This window comes from Fragaria vesca, linkage group LG7, assembly GCF_000184155.1.
Source record: "Fragaria vesca subsp. vesca linkage group LG7, FraVesHawaii_1.0, whole genome shotgun sequence".
Taxonomy (NCBI): domain Eukaryota; kingdom Viridiplantae; phylum Streptophyta; class Magnoliopsida; order Rosales; family Rosaceae; genus Fragaria; species Fragaria vesca.
This window is the reverse complement of record NC_020497.1, coordinates 14,040,185-14,058,575: the sequence shown is the minus strand read 5'-3', so window position 1 is coordinate 14,058,575 and position 18,391 is coordinate 14,040,185. Positions and strand designations below refer to the sequence as shown.

The following is an 18,391-nucleotide window of genomic DNA, read 5'->3' as shown; positions in this document are numbered from 1 at the left end:
AGATAAGATTGCCAAATAACTTGAAACTAGATAGGTTCGCCAGGAACAGCATGTTCTGCAAGGTACAGTAGATATATTATAGCACATCAATTAAGAGAAATGGATTTAGTAGAAAGAATATTACACATGAAATTGCAACAGTTTCATAAGCTGACAGCATGGACAACATACTTGGAAAACTAAAACAACTAAGAGATAGATAGAAATGACTTCACATATACATTATATATGAATATGACTACATATACATGATACAATACATAAGCAATGGGTATGGCTATAACATGTTAACAGCTCTCGTACATTTTTTTTATTGGCATAGGATCACCAAGTAGTAAGAATCGAAGTTGTTCCTATATCAAATATCACCTATACGTGCAATCAGAAACAAACAGGAACTATATGTATGGGAACATCGGTAAAAGACTAACATTTAATAACTGGTTCAAAACTTTATGATACTTGAATAATTCAGTTTACTAGTGAATGACATACCATCCATGCCGAGTATAGTAGACTTTTGAAGCCACCCATAACTTTAGACACGCCAGCAGCTTTATGCCTGCCTTGGATTCATCTCTTGTTTGTTATTGTAACCGATGCATGTCTGAATTTGTCGAAATCTGCTCCTCCTTTTTCAAGTCTTTTACAAAATTCATGATACATCCGTTTGATGGTTAACTCCTTGAGGGTAAGAATATGTTGAAGTCCATCTGGAACTGCCCTCAACCTCCAGCAATATCCGATGTGCAAACTGTAGAGTCTTGGCATGGCTCCTTCCTCCACTGTCCACTCCTTTAGTTCACATAAGCCAAGCAGGGAAAGAAACTCGAGTTGAGGAAAGCCTTCCTTGGAGAAAACCATAGTTTCTGACTTCAAAGCACCCATTCTAAGGAAAAGCACTTTTAACTTGGTTAGCTTCTCTAGCCTTTTTATATGGCAGGCCTGTAGATTAGTTTCCTCCAAGGTTACCTTGATGAGGTTTGAGAAATGATCGTCGTCTGGGAACCCTTTGATTCTTCCATACAATTGCAGCTTCAAAAGATGAGGACAGCTCAATACTATAAGTGTTGGTATATCCCCATTGCCGTTGCCTGTCACCAAAGATAGAGACTGAAGATGGTCAAATGTGATGCTGCTAGATATCATGATTTCCTCCAGAGTTTTGAACTCGGTTGGTTCCCGTGCATCCAGGACTAATTTTCTTAGATCAGTTAGCTCAATAAGATCCTTCAAATCACAATCTTGACTTGAAATGTTGGCTAATGTCTGCAAATTGTGAAGCGTGGCCAATGACAGCTTCTCAGTTACTCTGTGATTCAAGGGTAAATATAAATGTCTCAACTTCGCCATCTTCCAAAATACATTTGGAATTTTAACACTAACCCATTCCACAGAACGTAAATCTAGTGTCTGCAAACATACCAAATTAGCCACAGATGATGGTAACCGTTTTATTTCACTGTTCTTCAGACTTAAGAACCTCAAGTGGACTAAATTCCCGATATCGCTCGGCAATTCTACCTCTGGTTCTGCCTTCATATCTTCAAATTTTAAAACTTTAAGAAATTTGAAATCTCTGCAAAGTGACCTCAGTAACTTTCTATGTATGTCTGAATAATAGTGTCCTCCAACAAAGAATAATAGAGACCTGAGGGAGGCATGTCTTTTATCACATGGCGGAGCTAACTCATGACCAATTCCGTCTAAATGGACCGCAAGTCTTCTAACTTTTTTGATTGATGCCTGGGTCTCTGTGGCTTCAGAAGAATTGACAGCATGCAGAAGGTTCTCAAGTATACTAAATAAATAGACCGCAAGTCTTGGAACTTTGTTGCATGATGCTGCCAGCTGGGTCTGTGTGGCTTCAGAAGAATTGACCACATAAAGAAAGTTCTCACGTTCTGCCATTTTACGGCACAATTCTAGCATAACATCATGGAGACGAATGGTTTTGATATTTCCAGTTAAACTATGTTTTACAACTTGAACCATGCACCTTTCGACCAACTCATTCAAGTAACCATATGATGCATCTTCTATATTCTCTGCTGATTCCGAAGATATTGGAGCTATGAGACCTTCTGCAATCCATAATCGGGTCAATGTTTTCACTGGTATCTCATAATCCTCGGGAAAATTGCCTAAATATTGAAAGCATATTTGTAAATGTTCTGGCAAGTTATCGTAACTCATTTTCAACACCCATGATGTACCTTCATATTTGCCTTCATATTTGCCTCCCCTTAAGTATGCCTCAACATCCTCACTCACAGTTAACCATTCTTCAACTGTGTTCTTCCTAGCTAGAAGTCCTGCGAGCACAATGACAGCTAATGGCAATCCTCCACACCTTTCAACCATTTTCATTCCTAATACCTCCTTTTGTCGAATAGATTCTGAAAACATTGAAATACATATAAACTGAAAATGAAACCAGATGATTTACTTATCATATTTTTCTTTTTCCAAATCAGCAACTTTACAGTATAGAAACAAGATATGAAATACATATACGTTCAAAGAAGACTAGATCTCTGACCAGAAACAATAATCTCCATTGTTACTACATCAAAGTTTCAATTTAAGAAAGTGTCAACATCAAAATAGGTTGTAGAGGAGTAGCTTGCCGCCAGGTCAATTATAATACATAAGAATATTTAATATCATTACTTAGCATTTCTCACCAAATAAAGGAAAGTTTTACTATGTAATACACACATTTACAGATGTGATAACTAATCTGTTATTATTTGGTCAGTAAGTTTTTGTGTAATCTTAGTTCTGTGGAATCACTTGATCTTAGTTGCTGGGACATTATCTATCTGTAAAATATATTTGGGAGCTGCTAAAATTTTCCAAGTTGAGAAGACAGAAGTTGTGAACAGAATTCATAATGGATGATGCGGGGTCTGTCGGCCTCAATTGATTGATAAGGCAGCAAAACTCTAGATAAATGACAAATTGACGATAAATTACCTGTGTGAGCAACCGGTTCAGGAAATGCTGTCTGCTTAAACAGTATCCAGCTTTCCTGTTCCATTAGAGGCCGAGCTTTATAGAGAAAACCTCCTTCTCCGCCTGCAGCATGTAAAGCTACTTCTTCACTACGAGTAGTGAGCAATATTTTGCTCTTTGTTCCCTCACCGGGAAACGCAAGTTTCAAAGAATCCCATGCATCACGGGTCCAAATGTCATCAAGCACTACAAAACACTTGTTTCTTTGTTGTGTATTATACAGCAGCTCGGCTATTTCTGAAGCATTCATCTCTGCAAACTCTCTTCTTTGCTCATCGGTAGCACTAATAAGTTTAGTCAAGATTTCTTGGAGAACATCTCTTGATTGAAATTCTTGAGACAAACACACCCAAGCCATGCAGTCAAAATGATATCTAATCTTGGTATGATGGTAGACTTGTTGTGCAACTGTGGTCTTCCCAACACCGGCCATGCCCCAAACAGACACCACACTAGGGCTGTTTTCTCCTCCAACCAAATGCCTAACCAAACTGCCAACGTCTTCTTCTAAACCAACAACAAATCGCTCGATAGCATGAGAATAGGTTCGTCTCGACATCAGATTGTTTCGTACAGAAGTGGCAGATTCATTATCCGGCCGCATCCGACTAACTATGCCATAATTTATAAAACTATCGATCAAATCAGATAGTTGGGCCCTAATTCTTCTAATTTTCAACCCAGTCTTACCAATATCAACGACACCGACGCAAGCAAACCCTCTGGCAATAATCTGCATCCAACTTCCGTTCCTCCGGGAAGCCTCTTTCAAGACATAAGATTCGATGATATCCTCCAAATCACAAACAGCGTCTCTAATTGTTGCAACCCAGTCGCTGACTTCGTCAACGTGGCTTTGTCTTGCATCTGCATCTTCGAGTAAACTACGTATCATTATTAGCTGTCCTTGTGCATCCAGAATCTGATCCGTGAGTCTAGCCCTTCCACTCGAGAGAGTCAATTCCGTAGACAAAAGGGCGAGTGATTCCAACACCATTGATACGACAGCCTCAGCCATATTGTTGTTCTTCGCAAAAGAAAATCAGCAACTAACCAGTTTCTTTTGCTCCTGTTTTTCAGGATTTCGAGGTCGATCGGATCTTCTGCCTCCTCAGTCTACATTCCAACCTCCAGTCACAACAGACAGTCTCGTCTCTTGCTGGTAGAGAAGATGGTCACTGTACCTAACCTCAGGGGTCTAGCTAACTTTCAACGGAGCTAAATGGCTGTGGTGAGTTGGACTGAAATGGACAGATGGCAGTATATGAATGGAGGGACATGGAAGGAGACAGAGAATTGAAGACAGAAGATTTCATGCCATCATTTCCTCACTTAGAAAACAAGATAACATCCATCAATGAATCAGATCCGACCTGCAGTTGACCCAAAGTTGAATCAGATAGGAACTCAATGGAAGCTACAGTTGCCCCAAATGCAATCGTTCTTGAAGTTCTCAACAAAAATAACTACCAAGAATGGAGTGTTTGGGTCAGAACCTACTTGGTGGCTCATGATCTTTGGGACATTGTCGAAAACGGCATTGACCCAAAATCAAGTCAAAACGAATCTAAATATCTGAGGAAGAAGAATGCCCAAGCTCTGCACGCTATTCAGATTTCTTGCGGACTGGCAGCTTTTTCTTTGATCAAGAATGTCACTAGTGCCGGAGTTGCCTGGGCTACCTTGTTGACTGCAAACCAACAGCAAGAATTGTCAAGATCGCAAGGTTTTCTATACGATACAGGTATACCCTCTACATACTTATCGATCTGTTTGTCGAAATAAGGAGAATTTACCTTTTTTTTTTATCGACGTTTTGAGTTTTCCCTCAAATTTTCATTTGACTCGCTCTCTTTATTTAAAATAAACAAATAAAAAATATGGTGATATTCTTTTGATTCGTGAATGCAGAATGATACTATTGGAACAGAACTTCCTTAAAGCTATTGAAATATTTTAGAATTTACAGGACTGCAACAACTTTTTGAAGATTTTTTTTAGTTTTCATGCTTATTGGAACCAAACATGCGCATGGTATACTAGATCAGTAACACAAACTGTATGCACCATATAAGTGTTTTTAGTTAGTCGTCCAGTAACACAGAGTTTGGTGCCAACAATGTTGTATTTCATAAAGGTCACCTTGACAGGATTTGAGTTTGATCCCAACACATTCCACAAGTGTGTGCCTTTCATTGAAGCTGTGAAGCAAGGTCATTGGGAAGCAGCATACGAGTTGTATAAGAAGAATCCCGATACAATAAGAGCAAGAATTCCAATTTCAGGAAGGACAATTCTTCACATCGCAACTGATGCTGGACGCCCGCATATAGTGGAACAATTGGTGCACTTGATGCCACAAGAGTACTTGGAAATAAGAGGAAATGATGGTATGACAGCTCTAGCTGCGGCTGCAAGTAAAGGATTGACTCGAATGGCTAAATGCATGGTTTCAAAGAACAAGAGAATTCTTAGCATTGGGGATGCTTCAAATAGAATTCCACTTGTACTAGCTTATCGCATGGGTCATCTGAATATGGCTCGCTATCTATATTGTGTTACTCCACGGGAAGATTTAATGCCAGAGACAGGTCCAAATGGCGCTACAATTGTTTCTGAATGTTTCAATGAGAAAAAATATGGTAAGATCGAATCATAACATAGAGTCCTAAACGGTTTTATTTTTTGACATGTTAAAGTATATGTATAACTTTTTCTTTATTGTCACTTTTCACTATGATCCAGATATTGCCTGGGCTTTAATACAGCGTTTCCCGCGCCTGGCCATATCCAAAGACCATTATGATATAACCCCTTTTTATGCATTGTCGGGTGTGCCATCAGCATTTCCGAGTGGAATGAAGCTCAGATTCTGGCAGCAATGGATCTATAACTGTGAGTACCACAATCTCTTTTTTATTCTATCACGTAGCAAGCAGCAAGTTTTGTAGTATAATTATTTGACAGATCATATGGATTGATCTATACTTATGCTGCATAATTTTTGGATTACCAATCAGTCATACTACATATTACAGATTTTACAGTAAAATATATGTAGAGAAGTATTGTTTGAGTGAACTTACAGGTACCACAAGTATGGGGTTTCCAGTAAACTTAGCATGAAAAGTGTAGCTTGGCATGTCTTCTATTTTTTTTAGTATCTGAGCTTCTTAGCATTCACCATTACTTGTGTTGCAAAATGTTTTACATCCTATTCTTAGTTACATGGCCTCTAAAGTGTTGATGATCTTTCTAACAAAACGATTACTGAAGTCTAAAAATAAAGTGTTGTCCGAACTCCATTTCTCCTCTGCCTATGTAGGTATAAAGATACATCCTGCTCCTTTGGCTGCCAATGATATTTATATAAATGTTGGTAACATGGAAAATGATGAAGCTAACAGAAGAGATTTCCGATCAGGTATGCACTCCCTAACCTATTTACACAAAAGAATCGTGTTGCTTTAGTTCTGGGTGTCAACATAACATAAAAGTACTTTTACATGAAACAAGACTACATAAAATAATACTGATTCTCATTATTTTTTTCCTCTCTGTTTCTTTATTTAGTTAAAAAAAAAAAGAACTATATTTAACCCTGGATGTCACATGCAAGGGTTCACCGTTACAAGGTAGTGTATGAACTTTTTGCCGACATATGTACTTAGTTGATATTGCATTGCAGTTTCAGGTATTTGTCATATTATACTTGCTGCTGTTCTCAGGATATCGGGTATGTAATGTTGTTTCTCTCATTTGTTATAACAATCAAATCTACTGAATCATATTTACCAATTAGTATATTTTTCTCAACATCATTTTAGGAATAAGCCACCTACGGGACATGAAACTGATTCATAAACGATCTCAGGAGTTTTTGGTTCACATGTGCGAGACGATAAAAAATTTAGACCTGAGAGAAACGCAAACTGTTGGTGTACAAAATGCTATTTTCCAAGCCGTCGAACGAGGGATTTCTGAGTTCATTGTTCAAATATTGAAGACAAAACCAGAACTTATGCTGATCACTAATGAAAACAACAGGAGCATATTTCATGTGGCAGTTGAGTACCGCCAAGAAAAGATATATAATCTTATATATGGACTCCGTACGAAAGATGTATTTGCAACTCTTGTGGATGTATCGAACAACAGTATGCTACATATGGCAGCAATGCCCTCTTTTGGGCAGCTAAATGGTATTACGGGTGCAGCTCTGAAAATGCAGAGAGAACTCCAATGGTTCAAGGTTAGGATCTTTAAAACTACATGAAAGAGACTTATCTTTTTCAACTTATTCCCAATACTTGGTTGATGTAACACACATGTTGCTTGAATTATAGATGTTTTTTAAACATGTGTGTTATTTTTGTCTTTATCAAATGCAGGAGGTGGAGAGGATTTTACCTTCCCAATTACGGGAAAAAATGAATCACTCTGATTGTAAGAAACCGCGCGAGCTGTTTACCATCCACCACAAGCAGTTAGTGGAGGAGGGAGAAAAGTGGATGAAGGATACAGCACGGTCTTGTTCTGTCGTTGGGGCTCTCATTGTAACCATTATGTTTGCTGCAGCGTTCACAGTTCCGGGAGGCAATAATCAAGTAACAGGAATTCCCATATTCGTTGATGACAAGATATTTAGTCTTTTTATAATCTCAGATGCTATGTCACTCTTTTCCTCCACAACTGCATCATTGATGTTCTTGGAAATCCTGACATCACGCTATGCAGAAGAAGATTTCCTCAAGTCTTTGCCGCAAAAGATGTTAATTGGCCTTCTTAGCCTATTTCTCTCTATCAGTACCATGATGCTAGCATTTTGTGCTGCACTTCTCATTATGCTTCAAGGAAATCAGTGGACTGTCTTTCCAGTTATATCTCTTGCTACCATTCCGGTCATCTTATTTGCTCTCATGAAAATTCGTCTCTTTGTTGAGATTTTCAGCAATACGTATCTATCAAGAGTGTTCAATAGGCATGTCAAACCTTGGTTAGAAAACGTTGATGATGTTGTGGAAGTGAATGAACTTCATAGGTTTTGCTTCTAAGATGTATGTGCTCATCATTTCATCTAGTCCAACAATTGAAATGAGAAAAACGTTTTTTTTCTTCCATGTCTTTCATAAGAGAATGGTGCCTTCAAGAACTTTTGGTTATATGCTTGTGAAGTATCAATTTAGCGATTAATCTGTTAGCAAATTGATCTCCCTTTTTAATTTCTTGACAACATGTAAGATTTAGAGAAAAGAAAGAAAATGGAAGAGAACAAAGAGAAGGCGGGACATAATGCGAAAACTCTTCTAGCAAAATGGAGCAACAAGCCAAATGAAAAAACTAGTCCTAGATTTAAGAGGATGGGGTAGGCCTAATTCAAAGGTTCAGGTCACTGTAAGCATCTTATTCCGAGTATGTAACACTGTACCTGTTGCGTATGAGAAAAGAAAATCATAGTTCTTGCTCTGGTGAATTTGACATGCAAGTCTCCTCCTACTAGTGTTTAATTGTTTATTACCTCCTTTTAATTACAGATTAAGCTCTAGACCTCTAGAGTACCTGCGGTACGTAGTCTCTTCCGAATCTTACTGTTGAGTTTACTCTTTGATCAAGAGGTTTGAGCATTACGAGGTGTGCAATCACCGGGAGGAGTTTCTGAAATCTACCTGGAATTGTGGACGGTACACTTAGAGGATCCGTTCTTAGAAATCTCTAATGATTAAAAAATAATTACTGTCTGGCATGTACAAGGCACATAAGCTCCCAAACAAAAGCCAACAAACACTTCATACAATTTGTTTCTTAAACAATGTTTAGAATCGTATATGCTTTATAATTCGGCTGCTAGCTGCTGCATGGTTAATTTGACCCTCAACTCTTCAAATCTAACAAAACAATACATCTAGTTCATAACGCCATCTTCTTCTCCATGAAATTTAACGCCCCTCATAGTTGTTTCCACCATCATATCTTACAGCACAAGATTCACAACACATCACCATCAATGTCAAAATACCCATCTTTGTTCTCATCCATAATATTTTGAATCATTTGCAAGCAATAGAAGTTGCAGACTTGCCTCTGCATATTCATACATGCAATGCCACGCCCTTCAGTCCCACCTTCTTCTACCTATCCCCAGCTCTCCCATAATGGTCAGCTCTCTCCTCTAGCTCCCTCTGTACGTTCAGCTCTAACATCAAAAGCACCAACTTGGAAGCTCTGTTGGGTGCAGAAGGTACAAAAACTTGTTGGCAGGAGGAGTGACACAAACTTCACACAAGAGTGTCGGGAGCAGCACAACCGGAGACAGGAGAGTCTCGATCGTGAGCTTCAGAGCAGGGTTCAGGAAATCAGTCTTCATGAGGCCTTGACTGCTGAGCTTGAGAGAGACTTCCCGAAATATAGTCCATACTACATCCGGGGACTCACGTATCCGAATCCAAAGGCTCTTGTACCTCCTAGTCCTGGACCAGGCGAAAGCCAACCATCTTCAGCTTCTACTTGGACATCTTTCTCAACTTTCGTGATAAAAGTGAGGGAGTGGAGCTCTTGTAGCCCTATGAAAGGCAAGCTTTACAGCAAGAAGCTTAAGGCTCAAGAAACCTACACTGCAGTGAAATCTAAGTGTCCTACACCAGTAACACCGAATAAACTGTCAGTTAATTCAGAAACATCGAATATGGTGCTTACCGAAGACATCATCCGCACTGTTGAAAACAAAGAGAAGCCATTGAGGGAGAAAGTACTTGGAACAGCAGCTACAGCTGCTACACCAAAAATTACCGAAAAGGTAATAGATGAAAAAGAGTATATATGGGCAGACAAGTACCAGCCTCAGTGCCTAGAAGATTTCATCTGTAATAGAGACAAAGCAACTCAGCTCAAGGTTCTGGTATGCATCAACACGTACCCTTCTTGATCAATTGATTGACTCATCTTTGTTTGTAATCCTACTATAACATGCATCTGACATATGATACGTTTTTTATTGGTGGTCTGATTACATCTGATATATATGGTAGATAAGTACTTGATAATTGTATCACAGGCTAGAGGTAGAGGGTGTGGACATTTCATATTCGTAGGGCCTCCGGGTGTGGGCAAGAGAACTATGATCTGGGCTATGCTGAGAGAAGCTTTTGGACGTGACACTATAAATGTATGTTATGACAGTTCCATAATTTGCAGATCCCTCTTTCATAAATTAACAGTTTTTGTTGATACCAGTTCTTTTCCCTTTGAAATTATCAGGCCACAGAGGAATTCAAGGCATTCGACTTAAAGGTAGTTCTCCAATTACTTTGAGATCATTCATCCCAAGCTCACTGACCACTTTATCTCTGCTTAATTACAACAAATGAAATTAAACTTTTCAACATATCAGCAGTACTTAACCAAAAAAAATATCAGTATTAAGACAAAAATAGGAGCCAATTTATATTAACAGATTGAGAAAAAAACTACAACAGAAGAAACAACTACTAGACGCCAGTTAACTATACATGATTTATGCTCAGCACAAAAAAGTTTACATGTTCCTTCCCTAATTAATCGGACTACTTCCATTACAGATTAAGATAGAAATGCAGTAAATAGGATACCAACATAACAACCCTTAATATTATCTAGGGTAATTTAGGTTTCATCACTTCAAAAGATCAGAAAAACAAATAGAATACGACTTCATAAGCACTCAAAATCATTCAAAACTTAAATTCAGCTCTCACCAATGTAATACATATATTAGTTCAAAGCTGTACCTTTACTAGCTACAGTGTGCCACAAAGCTAGAGAGATCGAAAAATCCCAAAAGGGGATCAAATAGTAATTAAATTGAACAAAATGTAGCTCACAACTATGACTACTAATTAATTGCGCAAGAAGGAACCGTGCTGGATCTTTGACATATGCAACCATATCACCAATATTCTCGCTAATTTGTGCATGATTCTGTTTAAGTTAGACACATTAACAATAGCATGGAGAATTTAGAGCAACTCCACCATTAAGAAGCCAGCCTATTTGGATCCCCTAGTGATTATGATCTACCATTCACTCCATCGTTTGAGCATCAGATTTACCTGAGCTGAGTGTACAAAGAGATGCAACCCTGTAGTTTTTAACCACAATGTCATCATGTATACACCATCTGCATTCCAATCTTCATTTACCTGCATTAATTAAGACATTATCTACACATAAACACATATTTTATGTAGGCATATATGTAGGCTTAGATAAAGACTGACCTTCTTTTTGAGAATTATTTCTATAGGGTGAAGTAGTAGGCAGTATTGAAGTACATGTGAAGCAATCCCCTCAACATGTAGAAGTGAATCTCTCTGAACTGAAAGGTTATGAGAAGCATGTGATTGTTGAACTCATGAAGGAAAAACAGCACAAGATACCTAACAAATCAGCTTCGACATGCAGCCTTGACAACTGTCGAGGTATATATTTGTATCAATTTTACAAAGTACACGAAGTAGTTTACTTAATAGGATGACAAAGTTAAATTTTTGTTTCTGCAGCACTGATCTTATATGAAGCTGACAAGCTATCCACAGATGCCCTACTTTATATCAAATGGCTATTAGAAAGGTATAAAGGGCGTAATAAGGTCTTCTTCTGCTGTTCTGATGTGGCAAAGCTTCAGGCCATTAAGGCTATTTGTACTGTTGTTGAGCTTTTACCGCCTTCTAAGAATGAGGTGGGCAATTGTACTAGTTACTTATCCTAAGAATTGAAGGGTATACAAAATGGCAAAAACCAATGTTCTACATTTAGTTCCTTAAAAAAAGTATGTTTCTAAGCATCTTCTCTGCATTTTTAGATTGTTGAAGTTTTAAAGTTTATAGCCAAACAAGAAGGCATAGATATGCCACATAAACTGGCTGAAAGGTTTGCTGAGAATTCCAAAAACAGTTGCCGTCTGGCAATTCGTTCATTTGAGGCCACTTGGAAAAAGAGGTGAGATTGTACTTGGTGTAAATTTTACATACATATGCAACTTGAAATTTGAAGTTGTTAGTTTTACTGTACTCTATATCTTCACTTATTTGTCATTTGATATGTGCTTGAATGATGTACGTGCATGCAGCTCTTATCCCTTTAAAGAAGATCAAGTAGTTTTGACAGGATGGGAGGATGAAATTGCAGATATTGGCAAGAATATGATCGAAGAGCAAAGCCCAAAACAGTATGTTCATTTGAAACATTGAAACTGTGTTTTTTTAGCAGTACTAAACCCTCTGTCAAATTAGTACACATGCTCACTGGGGCAGTAGAAGTTTTGCAATGTGTACAATTTTATAGAACTTTTCTCTCGCACTATGCATGTAGCTATCAGTTATGTGATGAGTAATAGGGATGAAGTTCTATAAAATCCCACACATGAAAATTTTTGGTGTAGGATTCAGTCAAATAAACGATTTGTAATTGGGATTCGATTTGTTAACTTGAAAACTGAAATGAAATCAATCCATGTCCTTCGACAGGCTATACATTATCCGCGGAAAGCTTCAAAACCTTATAGTGCATGGTGTATCTCCTGAATTTATTTTCAAAGTAAGCTTTTTCTTGCCTCTTTGAGTAGAAACTATAATGGAAGAAATAAGTACTAACCTATTCTTCCATATCCGAAATACAATGGTGAGTACATTGTGTAGTCCCTAGTTGCAGAGCTGAAGAAGTATTTGGATGGGAACTGCCAGGTTCGCGTTGAGGGCATGTATGGTGAATTCAATGTATGGATACCAAATTACTCAGAACTTTTTTTTCATTTATTTTTTTTCTTCTCCAATGAATTATGCAGGTCATGCTTAGGTTATCAACTTATGTTTTCTAAATGCAGAGGAATGATGAATCTATGTTTGAGAGTGACAAAGCACTGACACTTTCTCGACATCAAGAGGAAACGGGTAAACGGCTCAACGATTCATCCAAGAAGAACATACAACAGTTCTTGAGGATAGAAGGTAAAACACATGTGCATGGCTTTAAGAAAATTTATCATCGATGTTTCTGATCTTCTGGTTTAACACAAGTTTACTCTCACTTTCTGCAGAGTTTATAGCCAAATTCATGAGCACATACAAGGGTTACATGAATACCAAAACTCATGACGCTCCAACATAGAGAGAGAAAGCTAGCCTTCTTGTTGGCCAGCTAGCCAAATACAAGTTACACAACTACCCTCTGAAATATTATGTCTTGATATTTCTTTGGTAAAAATGGACTCTTTTTTCTGTATTCTGATTAGTATGTTCTTACTATTGCTGCTGCCAAGACTATCAGTGTTTTTGTCGCATGCGTCAGTAGTACTGACTCAGTACTAGTTTGCTATCACGCATGGCTTGAACTACGTATGCGTGATCACTGAGCACTACTATGAACTTAATAAGGTGTGGTACTACTAGTAAAATGTTTATCAGAACATTTTGAGTGTAAAAATGGTGCGCACCTTTGCCATGATGTTAAAAGAACAACAGACATGCTTTCTATCAATCAATGTGAATTGCTAAATACTGGTACCTCTGCCTTTCTTGTTTTCCGAGGAAAGGGTTTGACACAGAAAACCCTGTGGAACTTGCAGCTCAAGGTAACCCAGAAGTCTAAATTTTCTTAGCTTAGATGACAGGCCTCTATGTTTGATGCGATTCTCATATATTCCGAGGGATCAGACTCTTAGTAGCCAACAACAATTGTTAATACTTGATATATATTTATATAGTACTATTGAGAGGCAATATATTTTCGCAACAAGAAGTTCATTTTCACAAACCTGGAATCATTTTCCTGCATCGGAAGCTTTAGATGTGTGTGTAGTTTTGGAGGCCTTTGTAGCAGTGTCCTTTTTCTTTTCTCTATCTTCTCTTTCTTGTTTTGCATACAGCAAGTCACAGCAAGCAAGTCAATAATTCGAATACAAATAGCCGGAGATTTGGAGTGAATAACGGAGGGAGATATGAGATACTTGGGTAACTTGGGTTTGAGTGAAGCACCGGATTAATCAATTTAGGGTTTGAAAGTTTGGATTTCGGAACGGGGAGAAAGTAGCGTTCTGACTATTTTTTTGTTTGCAGTAGGAAATTCAGAATAGGAAACGTCTTAACTCATTTGAGAAGCACAAACTTGTTTAAAGTTTGATTGGGAATCAGACATGGGTCATGTTTGGCTTATAACAACTATGGTCGATCAAGTCTATCCAATATTAGACTTTGCCAAACAGCCAATACGACACCCCAAGTACTTCAACAAATGATCAGTTCAGTCCGATTGAATGACACAAACTAAACCAATATTCTCTAGGTTCAAACTTCAAACCAACCAAACCAACCGGTTCGATTCAGGCCGGTTCATTCGGTTTCCGATTCTCAGAGACTATGACCATGAATAAGACAAGCAACAAGATAATGGTAAAGCAAACTACCTCTTAACGCAAGGGAAAGCATTCTCAAACCAAATTAAAATGTGCTCCAACACAATTCATGGAACATAGTTTTCTTCACTGTTTTACTATGCGAGCCATGCATCAGGATCTGAAGAATTTATCTGCGAGGACAGTGTTCTCAGAATAGTTGATGATCAATTTGCCTAAAGTTAAATTAACACAAAACCTTTATATGCACACAAAACCTTTATACGAGTTCAGATACACCCACCGTTTCAACCATGATTTGACATTTCAAAGATCAAAGGGGAATGTCTCGTTGTCTCAAGTGAACACAATTTGCGCTTTCATACGGGCACTCTATCACTCCTGTTAGAAGTCTCCATATATACTCTCAACATTCCAATCTGATTAGTTCATATAATTTATTTCCAAAATAGAGCATAACAACCTTTTGTATACTATAGAGCTGAAAACTAAATCAAAATTTGAATTGAATTCGTATGCGACTACTGTACAAGGGATTGAGACAAATGATACAAAACTGCTCCATAACCTCTTTATTGAACTGCTAATCTCTGGAGATGGTCCAAGAAGACTTCAAAACTAACATCATCTGTGAATATAACATCCCCTCCCGGAAGTGGACCTTCATTGTTATAAGTAGCTGAAGGGTTCAATTTTGCCAAAAGAAAACGAGCCTGCACACGGACATAATGGAAGTGCATGAGTTATGACAAACTCAAATTTACAAGGGTAAAATATTGTATAGTCCTTGTAGTTTAAAGTCAACATTTGTTTAGTCCTTATGGTTTTATTTTAATCTGAATAGTCCTTAAAGTCACGATTTTTCATCCAAATAGTCTTTATGGTTTTATTTTAATCTGTATAGTCCTTAAAGTCATGATTTTTCATCCAAATAGTCTTTATGGCCTTTAACTGATAAAATTGTCGGAAGGACTATTTAGATGAAAAATCATGACTTTAAAGACTATTCAGATTAAAATAAAACCATAAGGACTATTTGGATGAAAAATTGTGACTTTAAGGACTATTCAGATTAAAATAAAACCACAAAGACTAAACAAATTTCAATTCAATTTATAATGCATGTGCTTTTGATAATTATAACACTTCAACCCAGCATCTAACCAGATACCTATCTATTACTATTGATCATCAAGTGATCAGAAATATTGCAAAATGAATAGATACGTCTCTTATGGTCAATCCAGAAATCGAATCAATGTCAATTTATAAAGAATAAATGAAATGCAGCAAGATACATGATCGAAAAAGATGATGCAGATTGGAATATAGCCGGACACTATTTTTTTACGAATGAGTTGCTAGTCAGCAACAGCAAGTCTTAGGTCGACCTGACCTAAGCATCGATTGTAAAACAGAAATATAGGTCTTGGCATGCATCAAACAGATTGAGATTAAAGACAGCATCACAGTTACCTGAGAACCATGCTGATCACAAACCACTAGGCGAGGTACTGGAAATCTCTCCTTGATTATTGTATCTGAATCATCACGAGGAGCTTGTAACAACTGAGCGAATGCCTGCGAGCACAGATTTGTTTCAGTGGACAAGTAAATTTTTCAAGAAAGAGGTTTACTACTACCAACATTCTACTATTGCAAGAACTAAAAGCATCAAATTCTCGTCAGCAGTCCTGGCTGCTCACTTGCAAACTGTCATGCTGTATGCTACAGGAGCTTGAAAAGGTCACTACGATGCTAAAACAAAAGATAAACCCTAGAGCGAAAAGAAAACTTCAGTCTAAGAATCCATATAGTCCTGTGCACACATAGGTTGCTAATGAAAACAAGTGACATGTAGGTCACATTTCAGAAATTTTGGTAGGCGGTGATAGGGGGGTTGGTTTTTTTTTTCCCAGGTAAAACTAAGGATTAGAGATATTATGAAGCTGAAAACATAAACCCTAGAGCGACTAGAAATATACATTTACTCCTGTGCACATACACAAACAAGTAGGCCACATTTCAAAAGAGTTGGTAGTCAGTGATAGTGGGGTTTTTTTTTTTCACTCCAGAAAGATTGCACGTAACTATAGTTATATGTCAAAGGAAGTTAAACATTGTTAAAAAAACAACTACGGGAAAATTCTACTCGATGATTCTTTTGGCAGGAAAACTATCAACTGTCTATGTACAGGTCAGTCTACAATCTAAAGGCAGGGCCATGAATCAAAGCAGTAGATTCAGTACCCAGTTTTACCCACACGGGTCAACTTTCTATCAAGCATACCTCTAATTCTTTCTATAAAAATAAGCAAATAAATGGTCTTGAATTAATATTAGAAAAGAAAATAAAACATTTATTTAATTCTTCCTATAAAAATAAATGAAAAGAGGGTTAAGAAAAAAAGGAAAGAAAACAAAGCATACAAGTCTTACAGCAACTGGATATGTAGCATTCCACAGATATGGAATTATACATAGATCCATGGTAAAGAAATGCATTTGCTGTTCAGATCAACTTTACTTCAATGGATTGACTGGAAAAAGATTACCTGATGTTCAGGCAAGTCTTGATACCCTGCTTTTCGCCACTGAGCAATAGTTGAACCATGAAAAATGACAACAGTAAAGAAAGAGTCTAAAAGCAGAATCCTATCAGCAGCAATGGCAGCAACATCAAGAAGTGCAGGCTCAGGGCTGGAATGAAATGAGTAGGAAATCAATGAAGGCTGAATCATCACAACTGAATTGGTAACATTTTCCCTATTCAAAATCATTCTGTAGTATGCCGTCTCGTCTGGGCTGTTGTTGAAAACCTGTAAGAAAATTTTGTACAACTTAAACCACAAGGTCTATACAAAAGGATAATGATAATAAAACTTTTGGAAGAAGACTCCTGAAAGAACTAGTATATACCTGAACAAATTGAGAACGCCGTAAATGAAACATAAATTGAGGGAAGATTGAAAACCGCGGAGATAAGCTAAAAGATGACGGACTGTCCTTCTGGTAATCTCCAAACCGAGAACACATATGTATCAATGATTTATCCAGCCATCTTATAGGATCAAATTCTGCCTGTATCACCAAGGAGGATATTTCATGAAATTTGCATAAAATTTGTGAATGCCCTAAATGTCATATTTGAGAAACTAAAATGTTTAAAAAATGCATATAGAAATTCTAAACAGCTGAAAATCACTTTTTCATTACAGGCACTCAAATATTATCACAAAGAATCAGATACTGGTAATTTTAGTAACATTGTGATACTCATGCACTTTAGCACTGATGCCTGTCCCTGCTCATTTCCTTTGCTAGTTAACATTTGTCTCGTAAGTATTTGTTCCTCTAACAAATATTCAAACAAAAGCTCTATTCTCTAATACTAGAATAGAATAGCTTGTACCTCTTGTTCGCATCATAAAAATACAATAAAAAATAAGATCCTAGTATTGGCATGTTAACTTGGGTTGAACAGTTCTCTGTGAGAGTGATGGAATAGAATTCAGTGCCATCACCATCTCAAATAGAAAACTATGCAACAAATAACATATAAGGATTGTATTGCAAAGATTTAGGTTCAAGGACCTGAGATTTTGTGTACAGAACCATGTAAAATATTGTTAGTTACCTCAGTTTCCATTTTGAAAGAAACTAGGCGTGCCATGACTACAGCAGCGGCTTCTTGATCAAATCCGGCAATCAAGTCCTGTAGAACCAATACAGTAAGTTCAGATTTCCATATAAAAAAATAGAACCAATACATGTGGAAGTAAAATTGCATCCACAAAGCAGTAATAGTTACGCTTTAAAATCACATTGCATCAATGCAATGGAATTTATACAATAAAACTAATCAACAATAAGGAAAACCACAATATCCAAATCAGATGTTGCCGATCCTATGATTTAAATATGTGTGTGTGTGTGTGAGAGAGAGAGAGAGAGAGAGAGAGAGAGAGAGAGAGAGAGAGAGAGAGAGAG

The 18,391-nt window shown here is 37.4% G+C and overlaps 4 protein-coding genes across 4 annotated transcripts in view; 2 read left to right on the top strand and 2 right to left on the bottom strand.

Annotated features, from left to right (window-relative positions):
* Positions 1 to 471: 471 nt before the first annotated feature.
* On the bottom strand, positions 472 to 4,082 carry LOC101293233 (probable disease resistance RPP8-like protein 2-like). Its single transcript, XM_004307251.1, has 2 exons — positions 2,980 to 4,082; positions 472 to 2,399 (listed from the first exon to the last, which is right to left on the bottom strand). Exons 1-2 carry the CDS (start codon positions 4,034 to 4,036, stop codon positions 574 to 576), a joined length of 2,883 nt encoding a protein of 960 aa, XP_004307299.1. The 5' UTR covers positions 4,037 to 4,082; the 3' UTR covers positions 472 to 573.
* Positions 4,083 to 4,392: 310 nt separating this feature from the next.
* Positions 4,393 to 8,072, top strand: LOC101304047. Its single transcript, XM_004308689.1, has 7 exons — positions 4,393 to 4,762; positions 5,169 to 5,660; positions 5,764 to 5,913; positions 6,344 to 6,442; positions 6,707 to 6,754; positions 6,846 to 7,270; positions 7,410 to 8,072. Exons 1-7 carry the CDS (start codon positions 4,429 to 4,431, stop codon positions 8,070 to 8,072), a joined length of 2,211 nt encoding a protein of 736 aa, XP_004308737.1. The 5' UTR covers positions 4,393 to 4,428.
* Positions 8,073 to 9,118: 1,046 nt separating this feature from the next.
* LOC101303754 (probable replication factor C subunit 3-like) lies at positions 9,119 to 13,158 on the top strand. Its single transcript, XM_004308688.1, has 11 exons — positions 9,119 to 9,913; positions 10,070 to 10,180; positions 10,273 to 10,305; positions 11,297 to 11,471; positions 11,553 to 11,731; positions 11,855 to 11,991; positions 12,122 to 12,220; positions 12,519 to 12,588; positions 12,690 to 12,767; positions 12,875 to 12,998; positions 13,088 to 13,158. The coding sequence occupies exons 1-11, from the start codon at positions 9,119 to 9,121 to the stop codon at positions 13,156 to 13,158; spliced, it is 1,872 nt and encodes a 623-aa protein (XP_004308736.1).
* A 1,561-nt stretch (positions 13,159 to 14,719) lies between these two features.
* Positions 14,720 to 18,391, bottom strand: part of LOC101292933 (protein transport protein SEC23-like) — a 10,039-nt gene continuing 6,367 nt past the window's right edge. The window contains exons 7-11 of the mRNA XM_004307250.1: positions 18,039 to 18,116; positions 17,321 to 17,482; positions 16,957 to 17,220; positions 15,878 to 15,982; positions 14,720 to 15,114 (exon numbers count right to left, since the gene is read on the bottom strand). Of these exons, the coding sequence (XP_004307298.1) occupies positions 14,974 to 15,114; positions 15,878 to 15,982; positions 16,957 to 17,220; positions 17,321 to 17,482; positions 18,039 to 18,116 (750 nt within the window). The 3' untranslated portion in view covers positions 14,720 to 14,973. The remainder of the gene's footprint in view (positions 15,115 to 15,877; positions 15,983 to 16,956; positions 17,221 to 17,320; positions 17,483 to 18,038; positions 18,117 to 18,391) is intronic.

What these genes read in the sequence shown, in the direction of transcription:
- LOC101293233 (XM_004307251.1), bottom strand. Translation starts at nt 4,036, where the DNA reads ATGGCTGAGGCTGTCGTATCAATGGTGTTGGAATCACTCGCCCTTTTG. An exon ending in TGAACCGGTTGCTCACACAG is followed by an intron (nt 2,400 to 2,979) that starts GTAATTTATCGT and finishes CAATGTTTTCAG; the next exon opens with AATCTATTCGACAAAAGGAG.
- LOC101304047 (XM_004308689.1), top strand. Translation starts at nt 4,429, where the DNA reads ATGGAAGCTACAGTTGCCCCAAATGCAATCGTTCTTGAAGTTCTCAAC. An exon ending in AGGTTTTCTATACGATACAG is followed by an intron (nt 4,763 to 5,168) that starts GTATACCCTCTA and finishes TCACCTTGACAG; the next exon opens with GATTTGAGTTTGATCCCAAC. An exon ending in GAGAACTCCAATGGTTCAAG is followed by an intron (nt 7,271 to 7,409) that starts GTTAGGATCTTT and finishes TATCAAATGCAG; the next exon opens with GAGGTGGAGAGGATTTTACC.
- LOC101303754 (XM_004308688.1), top strand. Translation starts at nt 9,119, where the DNA reads ATGCCACGCCCTTCAGTCCCACCTTCTTCTACCTATCCCCAGCTCTCC. An exon ending in CTCCTGAATTTATTTTCAAA is followed by an intron (nt 12,589 to 12,689) that starts GTAAGCTTTTTC and finishes TACATTGTGTAG; the next exon opens with TCCCTAGTTGCAGAGCTGAA. An exon ending in ACAGTTCTTGAGGATAGAAG is followed by an intron (nt 12,999 to 13,087) that starts GTAAAACACATG and finishes CACTTTCTGCAG; the next exon opens with AGTTTATAGCCAAATTCATG.